General features: G+C 45.1%; 1 protein-coding gene and 1 pseudogene across 2 annotated transcripts; both read right to left on the minus strand.

The window, feature by feature from the left end:
• Positions 1–1,844: 1,844 nt before the first annotated feature.
• UTP11 (UTP11 small subunit processome component) lies at positions 1,845–12,183 on the minus strand. The gene is made up of 8 exons (XM_079776093.1): positions 12,040–12,183; positions 7,958–8,019; positions 6,655–6,757; positions 6,153–6,266; positions 5,575–5,668; positions 5,348–5,478; positions 2,878–2,988; positions 1,845–2,167 (listed from the first exon to the last, which is right to left on the minus strand). The coding sequence occupies exons 1-8, from the start codon at positions 12,100–12,102 to the stop codon at positions 2,084–2,086; spliced, it is 762 nt and encodes a 253-aa protein (XP_079632219.1). The 5' UTR covers positions 12,103–12,183; the 3' UTR covers positions 1,845–2,083.
• On the minus strand, positions 10,088–11,869 carry LOC307103899 (glutathione peroxidase 1-like; annotated as a pseudogene). The gene has a single exon. The product of its transcript is annotated as a glutathione peroxidase 1-like (transcript).
• Positions 12,184–14,877: the final 2,694 nt, after the last annotated feature.

Genomic DNA, 14,877 nt, shown 5'->3' on the forward strand with positions numbered 1-14,877 from the left:
GGAGCCTGGGGGAGAAGGGAGGTTCCATGTGGTCCAGGTAGTTGCTGCTGTGGAGACCAGGGTTGCACAAGAGACCTGAACCTCACAAGTTCTGACTCACAGAAATGCTCCCCACCTCTGTAGGCTGCCCACATTCCCCTTGGCACACACAGCCAGAGCAGCAGGCCAAGAGCCCAAACCACCCTCGGGCCTGGAGGGGTGGGTCCTAAGGAACCAAGCAATGGGCCAGGAGTCTGGGGTCTCACTCAACACCTAACCCATCAGCACGCCAGGCTCCTTGAGGCTGGAGCCTGTGTCTTGGGTTAGTCACAAGGGACGGCCAATCTCTTCCTTTAGAATCCTGGAGCCTGGGACAGCCCTCCATGTGACAGCAACTCCAGACACCTCGCTCTAGCCCCTACGATTCTGATTACTTCCAGCCCGGAATGTATGCTACTCCAAGAGGATGGACTTCCAGCTCCTCCTGGCCGGTGCACATGCCTTTCCGAGCATCAGTGGGTACCTATGTATCATGTAGGGGCTTTTGTGTGAGTGTAACCTCCGTGTGTGAAACCCCAGTGGTGAGTTCGTGTACCAGAGGGTACTTCGTGCACGCCCCTGTTCATGAGGCCTGAGCAGTCCGCGCCTGGTGCCATTTGTTAATGCGAGAGCCTGTGAGGTGCATGTGCCTTGGTGTGGGCATGTGCTTCAGAAGGCATTTACGGTAAACGCCCTGCTATCCTTCACCCTCCTGACCAGCAGAGGCAGGAACAGATTGCTAATTGGTCTGCTCACTCCTCTGTCCAACACCTATGCGGCGAGCTCCTTCCCTGGCCAGGATTCCAGAGTCTATGTCATAAGTCTATCAACATTTACTTAGCTCCTCACCAGAAGGGAGTTCACCCGAAGACTGGGAAGCACTTCCTAAAGGCAAAAGCTGCGAGCTTCTATTGCCCTGGCCCTTCTTCCCATCTTCCAGGGCCCCCAGATCTCAACCCCCCTGGGGTATACCATGAGGCTTCCTTTCAGGCTTTGTACAGGAACCCAGCAGTTATGGGAACCTAATTTTTAATTTTTTTTTCCAATCCTTAAAATTCACGCATAGCTGTTCCCCCTCCAGGGGATGAGTTGTAAGCAAGCCTCCCAGAATCCTGCTCTTCCCACATTTCCTCTGAGCATGCTCAGTTCTGCCCTAAGGGCTTTGGTCCACCAACCCTATATGGGCAGGTTAGGGTAGGGTGGGACTCTGGGAAGAGAAGGAAGCTACCACACACAACCTAGGGTCCATTTCTCCAAATTGCTTAAGGGCTGTTCCAAGCCATTTACAGCCTCAGACTCATGAGTTGGCCAGGAGCACAGAAGGCAGGAACGGAGAGCTGGGTCTGTGCTGATTTGAGCTTCAATAGAGAAGAGGTGGCCCTGTGGGTTCCTAGTTCCAAGGACTTCTATCTGCAGCTGTAAAGTGTAAGAAAATATTCTTCCTTGGCTAACTAATGAAGCCATACACCCAATAAATGCAGAATAAATGAAGAGTAAAAATCAGTCTATCCTCTGGGTAAAACATTATGTAAACATTAAAAATAAGATTTAATTTTTTCTGTGAGCATATATTGCATTGCTGTTTTAAAATTTAGTGATGTAACAAATGGATAAGAGCAAATGATTTAAGTGAAAAAACTAAAATTACAAAAAAATCTAGTGCACACCTCTACAAAATGGAGGTGATAAGCCAGAAGGCTCATACTGTTCACCTCCACCACTGTCCGAGCTCCCAGCACGGTAAGTATGCGACAGCTATTTATTGTTCTTGAATAAGTATTGCGATTAGAATGAACTCATTTATTTCCCAAACTTGCTGTAATGAGATATTAACTTTTATCATTTGAAAAAAGTAATTATATAAAAATAAGACTAATTTCACAACCCAAAACCATAAGAGGGGAAAGGAGTATTGATGTTGTTTATATCAAATGTCAGATCTGCAATAAATTATAATTACAAACAGGAACACCATCTCATTTATAGGAATGGAATTTGAAGTTACTGGGGGGAAAGGACATAGAATTCTTTTCCCTTTGGAATGACAAGGCTTATCTATAACACTTCAACGTTTCCGGCGACTCTGAAATTTGTAAATAGCAGGGGAGTTCACCGTTTCTTTCTTCACCTTCACCTTCTGAGTTTTATCCTATAAAAGAGTAAAAGGTTACCAGTACACAGCAGGAGAGGCTTTTGTAAAACAGGAAAGTTCATAACTACCTGTTAGGAAACCCTTCATTCCACCCTTGTCAAGGTGCAGGAGAGACGAGCCCCACCCTAAGGCAACCCCAGGAGGCACGAATCAACTTCCCTGCTGGGCACCTAACACTGGTACTAGTGTGCAGATATTCTTGGGAAAACTGAGAAGGTACTCAAATCATTTTTTGGGGGGGTAGGGCTTCTTCTCTCACAAACCCCAGTTGAGAAAGGCACAACTCAATGATCTGCAAAGCTGAAGAATTTGACATTTAGAGGAATCATAATATGAAAGGGGTATCTTATATTCCTCAGCTCTGTTATTTATCTACACAATGTTGCCTATTTTTAAACACCAATGAGAGGCACGCACTGTTTTGTTAACCTGTTTAAATGTTAAAGATAGCTGCTCATAAGCTGTAAAGTTCATATGCTACCCGATCCTACCCTTTGCTGTTCCAGAGCACTGACTAATAAGCCTCTTATTACCTTCTTAATCAAGGCACATTTCAACACTGTCAGAGTAGCAGACACTGGCTCAAACCACTGCCCCTGAGGAGCAGACATTTACACCGGGGTTGATTTACACACAGCTGAAATCCAGCCTCAGTTAAGACCTTCACAAGGGGGGGAAAAAAAGAAGGCCTAAGGCTCTCTCCTCACCAGAAGATCTTTGCGTGTTTGAATTTTCTGTGCAATGATGAACAATTTCCTCTCGCGTTCAATCCGCTGTGTCAGGCAGTTATACTGCTTTTGCCTTTCTTTAGCTATCCGCTGCAGAGGGAACAGACACATTTTCAATAAAACACTTAACAGGACAAAAAATAAATAAGAAACTGTTTCTTAATCCACTTAAGCCCCAATGCATAAATGGTTTTACCAACTCCCTTCTTACACCAGAATAAATGACACTGTATGTTACTAACAAGTAAGGGTGCTATAAAGTTGTCCATTTTAGGAACATCACATCTTTTTTTTTTTTAATATATTTTATTGATTTTTTACAGAGAGGAAGGGAGAAGGATAGTTAGAAACATCGATGAGAGAGAAACAGCTGCCTCCTGCACGCCCCCTGCTGGGGATGTGCCCGCAACCAAGGTACATGCCCTTGACCGGAATCGAACCTGGGACCCTTCAGTCCGCAGGCCGACGCTCTATCCATTGAGCCACACCGGTTAGGGCGGAACATCACATCTTGAGCTGAACTTCCGGAACCTTGGAGACTTGCCCGGGACACGTGGCTCACCTGGAGCAGTCAGCACTGTCCTCAGGAATCTTTCCACTACTACACTAAGCTGCTTCAACCTTCATGTGAGTGTCCGGTTACTAAGGTGATGCAGCATGAGCTAGTACTGGAAACCCTCACACAGTGAGTAGGGAAAAGAGAAGGGCACCAGGCAGTGTACTGGTGCCGGAGAACCGCAGCTCGGAGAGCAGGCGTTTGTCAGCGGACGCTGACCTGAGAATTCCCACTGCTGCTGATGCCTCCAACACCAGCGTTCCTTCAATTTGGGGGAATTGTAAACCTCTAAGAAACTGAGGAAAGCTTTGGGTTATTTCTTGAAATAAATGTACTTATGTGTGTACAAATTTGTAGGGCTCTTCTCTCATGGAACTCCCGTTGAGAAAGGTAGAACTTTTTATTTTTCTTAAAAATTTTTAAAAATGTTTTTACTGATTTCAGAGAGAGAGAAGGAAGAGAGAGAAACATCGATGTGAGAAAGAAACACTGATCAGCTGCCTCCTGCACGACCCCCAGTAGGGATCAAGCCCACAACCCAGGAATGTGCCCTGACTGGGGATGGAACAGACAACTTTCTGCTGCATAGGATGACGCTCAACCAGCTGAGTCACAGCAGTCAGGATAGGAAAGGCAGAACGAAATGATCTAAATGTGTATACACGTAGATACCTATTTGCTCAAAATGTCAGTGGGAAGAGGGTGTTCAGACTCCTCAAGTCCATTTGTGGACTGCCCACCCCTTCCAACCTACAGACTGAGCGTTCCTTTGCAATCCACTCACAGCCGTCTCTTAATAAAAACAATTTTCCTTTAAACATAACTATCAAAAGAAACATTACTAGACAAAAATGGCGAGATCCAAACTTTCCCAATTTCTCAAAAGTTATGTTAGTGAACTCTTCTACACAGGAACTTGGAACTCTCATCTCCTTAGGGACTTCCACAATACTTGAAAAGCATCAGTGACACAGCTAATTGAAAATACAACTAATTGGCAAACAGGGTTATCTTGAGAACACTAGTCAGCCGGCTCCTCAGCTGGAAGTGTTATCTGCATAGAGGGGAATATTGCTGGGCCTCAGACTTAAACAATTGCCTGACTCTAGCGTAGGCTCACAGCAGTGGCTTCAGACAGCTTTTGTTTTCACTTTATTGCACAGACTGTCAAATTTATGGGATTACCCAATATAGTCAAACTAATTAGGGGTATTTATATTACTAAGGCAAGTTTAGCTGCCTCTGAGCTAGAGAAACTGCTGTGAAATTAAACATTGGAAGCAAAGCTGATGCGGAATAAATGATTCAAATCAAAACAGAACAGCTGTCTGACTGAAACACATTGACAGCATTTTTTTTTTTTAAATGAATCAGTCAGAAGTGAGAGTTCAACTCCAGAAGGCTTTGAGAAAAGCATGTCTTCTGCACAAACCCAGTTACGATGATGGAAAACACCATAAGGAAGAGTCAATACAAAATTTTGGTACAAATGCATAATATGAAAGACTTTTTGATACATGTATTCGCTGCTAAAGGTTCGATATCAAAGTATATCAGACCTCTTAATCTTCAGTGCCCTCTCCTTTCTCTGTATTTTAAAACTGTTGGCACCTGTTACAAGCCTTAAAAGCACAAAGCCCAGGGTCAGAGCTAGAATTCAAATGAAGGTCAAAAGGCCAACACCTATGTTCCTGACCACTAGGCTACCCATCCTCCAATCTGAGAAACCTAGGAACTCTCCTCCACTCCCATCCCCATCATCAAACCCTCCTTCTACTTCTCGAAGGGAACTTGATGTGTTTTCCACAAATAATTATTTTAAATTTGGTGACAAAAAAAAAAAGGAATCTAGATCCCCCTAATTCAGACCCAAAGAAAAATGGAGTAAATTACCTTAAGTCGAGTCTGATGAGTAACTCCTTTCACTTTCTCCTTCTGCAAGGTCTCAATGGTGGGTCTATTAAAGACTCTGTCCACTAATTCCGGGGCAGTTCGCAGGTGAGTTGCAATATCGAACCGTTCAACTAAAAGTCAAGACAATCCTTAAAGCACTGTCTCTAACACCAAATAACACAGAAAAATATGCTAGACTGTTCCAGGAACCTTCAAACATTTCATACCTTCCTTTTTAGTGTCAAAAAAGAACACATGCTTATTCTGTTGCTTCCCCTGGAAATCCAGCAGATGGAGCTCTGATTTTAGTCTTTCAATTTTCTAGAATACAGAATATGGTCTCATTTTACATTGGGCTCTTACAGGGTATCAGAAATGAATTTGCAAAAGTTTAAACCATTTCACATCATTATCACCAACCAGCAAAGAAACTGCTTCATTCTTTTAAAGGAGAGGACCAGTAAAATTTATCAAGCACCAACCACATGTCAGGCTTGGCATAATCCAAAACTCATTTAATCTTTACAACAAACCTATGAGATAGAAATGAGGAAAAAGCTTCATAGAGGTAAATTCGTCCATAATCTTGGGGCTAATAAGTGGTAGAGCCAGAATTCAAACTGAGTCTGTCTCATTCCCCACATTAAACCCTTTCCACTCTACCATGCTTCTAAATCACTTTCACAATTAAGCATACTTCGAGATTGTAAATGCCAGAAGCAATCAACATATTATTTTGGTTGAGGGATTTATATTTTTCTTAACCAACAAAAACACATCAGAACAAAGAGTTTTCAGTTGTTACCTTAGCTTCCGCAACCCTTTTCATTTCTATATATTTGACATCCTGAGTTCTCATCAGTTTCAGCTGTTCTGGAGTTACTTCTTCTTTAGTCTCCGGGATAACATGAACACCATCCTAAAATCCAAATTTCAAAAACACATTCCCTATTAGATTAAAATCATTTCTAAGTTGTTGACATAGTTCATGGTTGGAACGAAGACACCCTAAAGCTTTATGCAACAGCAATTCCATGCACTAGGCCCTCAAGGTGCATGGTCAATTTAGCACATCCAGTCATCCACTCTTCTAACGGCTCTAGGCGTAAGAGAACTCAGAGCCAGGGGCAGAAATGCTTGCTGCTCATGAGGGGCAGTTTTGCCTTGGATACTGGCCAACAGCAGCAACTGGACAACTAGAAGAGGCTAAGTGAAGGCCAAGATTCTTTCTCTCCACCTCCTCCCCCATCCTTATTTCCTTATTGAGTCGGAGCTCAAAACACTAAACTGATCCATTAGACACCCACCTGGAGTTTAACTCGAGTCATTTTATAGTAGAATTCATCTGGATTTTTTTCAAGAGCTTTCTTTCGAAGAGCTCTGAGGTATTCTTGCTTTTTCCGGTAGTCACTAAAAAGCAGGTTAAACAAGGTTCATACCAAAAAAGAAAAACCCAACAATAACACAACAAGCAAACTTTACAAGCAGCTAAAGTTCGCACAAAATGAAACTCAAAAAGCCAAAGCAAAAAATAAAAAGGCCAAAGCAATGACTACATTTGATCCACATGCCACTGTCACTGATGTTGAGCTCCTGTCTCTGCAGGTCCTCTCCTGGTCCAATCTTACCTGAAATTAACGGTCCTATCTCACATATGTTTTTAGTGCCATTTATATCATTATAAGGAGAGACCAAACAAAGCACAAATTAAAACTGGGTTCTGATTCAAGCTTTGGGCATCAAGTGGCCAAAAAAGATTCAAAAATTACACAATGCTTTATAGCAAAGTAACCAGAATCATGGATTCTGGAGCCAGACACCCTGGGTTCAAACTGTGACTCTACTACTTCTGGCTGAGTAATCTTGGATAAGTTAGTTAACCACTCAGTGTCCCCACTTAATCTGTAAATGATATGATAACAGTAGTATCCCAGAAGGCTGTTGGGAGGAATGAGTGTAAAAGTTGTAACTCCCCTGCCCGGTCGCAGCCCTCAGTTATTACTATTAGCCTTAAAAACTCGGAGACCCAGAGCAACCCATCGCCCACCATCTGTACCAGGAGCATAAAAAAGACTTCAGCTAACAAATAATCATCAAGTATTTTGCAAATAAAGTGCAAACGAAGAAGAAGAATGGGGATAATTGTTTTGTAAAATGTTTTCAGAGTTCATTATCACCCACGCTCAGTCTCATGAATCCATCTTTCACATCTCTTCATTCCACACCACACACATGGTGATGTAAGAGACTCAACAACTGGAATTTTAGATTTTATCTTGCACTTCAAGAAAAGGGAGTGAGAAAAGACTCAGCTTTTGGCTCAAACACCAAGGCAGGGGCAAATCAAAGCCACTATGAGAAAATGATCTGTAGCAACACAATTAAAAAAAAAAAAAACTCACAATGCCACTACAGTTAAATAAATAATGCTCTGCTAAACAAAGACAGAAGTTTAGGGTCACAGACAAGTATCTGACAGGCTGCCAGAGCTTGGGCCATTTTATCAATGGCAGGAAATTATCCCCTGTTGGACACTCAGGCAATTCAACTGCAGTGCAGGGAGACTGGAAGCTTTCTTGGCAGCATCTCTACCAGGAAGACGGAACTCACTTTGCACGAAGTTTGTAATCTTTCTTTTTCTCCAGCAGGCCCAGATGTTTTCGAAAGCCAGGCTAGAAAACAAAAGAAGAAAAGGTGTCACGTTTCCTCACAACATGATGGGAACAAGCATCTCTGGAGCGCTCAGTCAATCCATGTCCTTGGAGCCAACGTGCTACCCTATGCCCTCCCCTCCCCCGACTGGGCTCTGCCTCAGGATGAGGGGAACGGTGCAGGCGCCAGAGAGGTCACAAGCACTGCCGTAGTAGGCGTCCTGGCCTATTAAGGTCAGAGAAAGGCAACAATGACTCGGCACTAAGCAAGCAGTTGCCAGTTGTACTAAAATTACTACAGACTTAATCCAAGGGTTTATAAAATACTATGAAGGGAAAATATAGTAACAGGCAACTGTGGTAGGAGAGCTAAATTTAGAGACTGGAGAATTGGATTCAAATCCAAGCTTTACCTCTTAACAATTTGTGACCTTGGGCAAATCACTTAACTTCTCTGAGCTGCTGTTTCCCAACTATAAAATGAAAATAATAGTATCTATTTCTCGTGGTTATCATAAGGATTCCATAAGCCTCTGGAAGTGGTGGTGTCTGCACATGGCTTGGCACATAACAGGTGCCCAGCATATGTTTACTGTTATTATTATACCTTTGATACAAAGTATGAGAGAAAACCAAGCATGGCAGAACATACTTTCCGTGACACAGAACTTGGATAGCACAAAAGGTACAAGGATTATGTCTTCCTATTATCTTTCTACAAGCTACCATTTGTTGAGCATTTAATATAATCAGGGTCTGAACTAGATGCTTTTGCATATAGTATCCTAACAGGCCACATTTATTAGGTACTTACTCTGTTACAGAGCAATCTGCTATGCTCATCAAGTATGATCACATTCAATCCCCACAACTATCATGAAAAATAGGTAAAACAAAGAAATGGCTACCCCAATATTCCAAAAGGGAATAAGGTTTAGAGAATGACTTGCCGAAGAACATAGAACTAGTAAGTGACAAAGCTAGAGTTAGAATCCATTCTATCTGGGGCCACAGTCTGTACTCTTCCTCTCCCCACTGGACTTCATCCTTCTCTGCTCTAAACAATCTTAACTTTTTTTTTTTTTAGAGAATTTTTATGAGTTTATTTGAGCTAAACTGATGACATATACAGGGAAGCAAGACATCAAATGCTCCCTTATCTCAACTTTTGAGGAACTGCATACACTTCTCCATTGTTTAAACTTGTATATTAATTTTTAATAGTCACCTTTCTCATCTATTATCTTTGAAGTGATACAATAAAGAATTCAATATTTAAAAATAATACCCAAAACCTCTCCGGTTAATTTTTATTTTAATTACAGCAGATAAAGAAGACTAACAGAGAGTAGAGAAAGAAAACTCAAGGGTCAAATGGGCAACATCATGAGGCAGCAATCTTGAAAGCTCCATGTCACTTGAATGTGTATCGGCATTATAGAAAAAATCCTGGCACTGCATCTGAAATAGTTGAGATAATTACACTTCCCCCTCCATACAGAATATCTTCAATAGCTCCCCACTGCCTCAATGAAGAATCAATAGGATAAAGTCCACACTTGACCCAAATAGGAAGTGCTCTTGTCAATGTGTTTACCAACCTTTACAGATGGCCTTCTCCACACCTCTCCCACGAAGACCCTCTATTCCTATTCAGACATGGCCATGTCTTATTCATGACCTGCCTTGAAAGCCCTCTGTCTCCTCTGCTAATCTAAACCAACTACTTACAACTATGACTCTAGACACACTATTCAATCTCTCTAAGCATCAGATGCCTCATTTGTAAAATGAGGACCACATCCCCCGCATAGGGACGCTGTAGGATTATGAGATAATCCTTGTACAGCATGTTGGGCTGTACCTAACAGTCAGTGCTAAAAAAGTGACAGCTTCTATCATTGCCTTTCAAGTCCAACAAGTTTCATCATGATGCTTTCTCTCATCATCTCTACTCTTCCCACTCAAATTCCTCATTTGGCATTTTTTATGTGCCACCTCTTATAAAACTGCCTCTTTATTCATCTTTTAGTAGCCTCTGGATTCAAAACACTTGGTCTGATTCCTGGCTTTGCCACTTGCCAACTATAGCTGTATGTCTTTGGGCAAATTACTGACCCTATCTGAACCTTAGTATCCTCATCTGCAAATGTGAAAACACAATAGTACCACAAATGTGAAAACACAACAGTACCACACACTGTTGGGAGTTACGTAAATGAGATAATGAGAGGACACATTTTGCACTTTGTCTGGCTCGGGCACACAGTAGCTATTATTACTTTTAGCTAGATCCACACACAGGTCCAAACAAGGTGGCAAATTACACTATTGCCCCCAGCACACCACGGAGCACACACCAAGTAAACAATAAATGTCTGAGAAATGCGATTAAGCAGGAAGACTGAACTGTGGTTAAGAGGCCTTAGTTCCATTCCATCAGCTGGCCACACAACTTTAGGCACATCCATCTCCCTCTCTTTCTCATGTAAAATGAAGCTAGACCAGATATCTCTAAGGGCCTTTCTGAGTTGGTATTATGGGATTCCCACAATTGGTCTTGCGGGCGTAGAAGTGGAATAAATGGATTCTGCATTCATTAAGGGAATTTCTACTCAACCTCCCCCCACACACACCCTCCAAAGAAGTCCTACAAATGTTTATTCAGCCTGAACTTGGTGTTTGTGACTGGGTACATCACTTTATTATTTTTTCCCCTGCTGACACCGGACAGTTTATTGTGAAAAGCTATGGTGTGGGAGGGGGAGGCTGGGGTCCATCTGGGGGGGATTTAGCTGGACATCAGGCATTTCTCCACGTAGGTTTAGAGGCAACACCTTCATGGATAAATCCCCCAGAGGGCTAGGTGGGTGAGTAGGGGCGCCTTAGGCGTCGGGCTCGATGTCAATGGTGGGAAAGCGGCGGCTGTACCTGCGCACAGGCACGCCGTCCGGGCCCACCAGGAACTAATCCAAGTTCCAGGCCACGTCGCTGGGGCACACGGGAAACCAGGTGACGAACTTGGGGGTCTATCATGAGCGCAGTGGCGTCGTCACTGGGTGCGGGCAGAGCCTCGCGCAGGCAGGCAGAGGGGGTGCGCCTGCGCGCCGTTCACCTCGCACTTCTCGAAGAGTGTGAAGTTGGGCTCGAACCCGCCACCAGGCCTGACATACTTGAGGGAATTCAGGATCTCTTCATTCTAGGCGTTCTGATGCCCGAACTGGTTGCCCGTGAAGCCCAGCACGACCAGGCCCCGCGGCCCAAGGTGCCGCTGCAGCTCATTCATCTGGGTGTAGTCGCGAACCGTCGTGCCTCACAGTGAGGCCACGTTCTCAGTGAGCAGCACCTTGCCCCGCAGGGAGCCCAGGCTCACGGGCTCCCCGCCGGCCAGGGGGAGCGCAGAGAACGCGTGCACGGAGTGCGGGGCCGCAGCCTCCCGCGCGGCCGTCGCCAGCTGAGCCGCGCACAAAGCGTGGGGATTGCAGAACAAGGAGCGCTGGGGACGGACAGGAACCTGGGCACGTCACGTTAGCTCTCTGGGCCTCAGTTTCCTCATTTGTATAATGGGGGTGGGAAACACCAACATTACAGGGTGAGCCATAAACAAAAAGCCCACGGTGATGACACTATATTCATAACATCGGTTATCTTCGGTCACAGCCCCTATTCGCAGGGAGCAGAGCCGAGCACCTTCAGATGAGGGTGCCAGTTCCAGCCGGGGCACTTACTGGCTGTGTGAGCTTTGACTTCAAGTTCCGCAGAGGCCAAGCCCTTTACACACAGGACCCCATTTAATTATCTCATTTAAAACTTGCAAGATAGCTTGGATTATCGCCGTGCTCTCCCCAAAAAGAACGACAGGCCCCCTCTTCGCATAGCCAAGAGGCCCCGCCCCAGGCACGCCGGCGTCATTACCATATATTTGCATTTATTTACACGCAGAGTCTGCGTACAGACCCGGACCCGCAAGCAAAGAGGGGGTTGGAGCGAGAGAAGCACATGGGGCCAGAGCCGGCGCTCGTGGGTCCCGTGAGATCTTACCTGGCTTCGCTCTCGGTGTTCCCGCTGTCGGGACTTAGCTGCTTTCCGAAAAGCCGCCGACATATCTGCTCACGCCTGGGAAAGCTCAGTAGACAACGCCGGCGCCGCACCACCTCAGTCTCCGGGTCCACTGAACCGACAGGAAACGGGCCTAGCCGTGGAGGTTTAGGACCGCCCACTTCCTGTCCACAGCCTATACGGCGCCTGCTTTCCCGGAAGTACGTCCTCTAGCAAAGGCGTCCACCACAGGCTGCTTCTGGGAAATGTAGTCTAGTCTCGTGACTTGACAAGAGGCAGTTCTTATTCGCCAGAGCATGTCCACGTGTACCTCGCCTTCGCGCTCGGCTCCGCGTTGGCACCTGGGAACACGTGTCTGGCACTGCCCTCGGCTGAGCTGGGCCTGGAGTTTGCGCATGCGCAGTCACCTGCGGCTGTGCTCCACTTGCCGTATTACCCGGTGCATTTAAAGCCTGGAGCTGTGTGAATTTTACAGTGTACTGGAAAAGAGCACTCGATAGAGAGACTCTAAAATCATGTCTGACTCTGCTACTTACTGGCTGTGTGGCTTTTGACAAGTCACTTGACTTTAATGAGCATCATTTTTCTCATCCATAAAACAATAATACTAGCATGCACTGCTTGCCTCAGAGGGCGATCAAGGAGCTCACAGTTGAATGGAGGAGTCATACCATAGCAATAGTTTTAAAGTTCTGAGCCTTATCCCCTCAAGAGAATGGCTAGTTGGCAGAATGAGTGTCAGAGGCAGTACAATGTAAATGATTAGGATCATGAATCATGGAAGTGTGTTCTGATCCTAACTGCTGCCAATTAAGACAAAGTTAGCTTCATGCAACCTTGGTCTCCCCATCTGTAAAATTAAGGTAATGATACCATACCCACAGAATGGTTGTGAGGATTAAATGAAATAATATGTTTAAAATGCTGTGTTCAGCCCAGTTTGGGTCAGTGGATAGAGCATAGGCCTGCGGACTGAAAGGTCCCAGGTTTGATTCTGGTCAAGGGCACATGCCTGGGTTGCAGGCTCCATCCCCAGTAGGGGATGTGCAGCAGGCAGCCGATCAATGATTCTCTCTCATCATTGCTGTTTCTATCTTTCTTTCCCTCTCCCTTCCTCTCTGAAATAAAAAAAAAAAATTAAGAATTTTTTTAAATGCTGTGTTCACAATCAATTAGAGCTATTATTGTTGTTATTATTACTAAACCTAACTGTAAGGACAGAGAGTGTTGGGCACAGCAGAGCCCTCGTGAGGGATTTGATTTCTTTTCCATCACGTAAAGCTAGCCTTCAGTGAGTTCTGAAATTGCACCCATTTCACACGACAGGGCTCACTCTTCCAGCTGAGGAGCTCTGGGGAAATCCTCTCCTCTGTCCTTGGAGGCGTGAGTCCAATAGACCAGTGGGCATGAAAAACCTAAAAGTAGCTGAGATCTGCAGTGTAAAAAGTTTTTTTCTGCATCTGAGTCTGAGCCTTGCCCAACTAGTGCTACATGCATTCACAAATTTCTATCTCATTTGTTATTTAACCATTGAAAGACAAGGCCCTTCATGATTCCCACAGATGTCCACCTTTCCAGCCTCATCTTTTTTAAAAAACATATTTTTATTGATTTCAGAGAGGGAGAGAGAGATAGAAACATCAATGATGAGAGAGAACCATTGATTGGCTGCCTCTTGCACGCCCCCTACTGGGGATCAAGCCCACAACCCAGGCATATGCCCTTGACCGGAATCAAACCCGGGACCTTTCAGTCCCCAGGCCAATGCTCTATTCACTGAGCCAAACCAGCTAGGGCTCCAGCCTCATCTTGATTAAGAAGCCCAGCCATCAGGCAGAGTGACCAGGTGGCTGCCCCAGTCCCTCCTGCCACTCCCTCTGGAAAAGGCATTGAGAGGTGGGCATACCCAGGAGAAGGCAGCTCTGCACACTGAAAGGGGGAAGGAACCCTAGGCAGCCCAAAGGGTAAGAATGAGCAATACACCCAAAGAAGGAAAGAAGTTTTCTCACTGGGGGAAGGAGGGCTTGTGGTTACAAGCATCAGAGAATGATTCAGCACCCAGAGGAAACCACGAGAGGCCTGTCAGTCATCACCCAAGACCTCCTTTTAAAAGCTCTTCCGAGGTGAGAGAATCGCTGTGAGACCCTGAGCAAGCCCCCTTCCACCACAAGATAAGAACGAGTGTGTGGGGACCTCCTGAGCGGCTGAAAGGCTAGATCTCACTTACCCAAGGCTAGTTGTTCAACACTCAGGCTCTGCTTCCAGTCCCAGCTCAGACACACCTGTTCCCTGAAGAGGGGGGTGGGGGGAGAGACTGACGAGAAACAGGAACAGAGAGTCCATGTGGTTGATCCCTAGAGCTCTCTAGGGCACGTCCTCCTGGTCATCGGAAATAGAGCAGGCAGGGAAATGTGAGCCCACTGGGGAGCTGGAAATGGAGAAGGGAACCAGAGGGGCATTTATAGTTTAGGCATCAGGAACAACAGTGATAAACAGCCCCGTGCCCTACACCAGTTTCCCTTCCCCAGGTTGGGCCAAGTCAGAAATCTCTTAACTTTTTCTAGCCTCCAGACTCCAAGTCCAGCAGCACAACCTTAACACATGATCATGAAACATTGAATATTGAATACCTACTGTGTGCTCTCATCCAATCCTCACAAGAATGCTGTGAGACAGGAAGGCAGCCACTCTTACCAGATAAGGAGACTGAGGCTTGAAGAGATTAAATGACCACAGAGGCTGTAGAGTTTAACAGTTAGGCTCTTGAAGGGAACCAAAGTTTTGTCACCCTGAAGCTGCCTTTTTTGGGATATTTAACCT

This window comes from Cnephaeus nilssonii (assembly GCF_951640355.1).
Source record: "Cnephaeus nilssonii genome assembly, chromosome: 7".
Classification (NCBI taxonomy): domain Eukaryota; kingdom Metazoa; phylum Chordata; class Mammalia; order Chiroptera; family Vespertilionidae; genus Cnephaeus; species Cnephaeus nilssonii.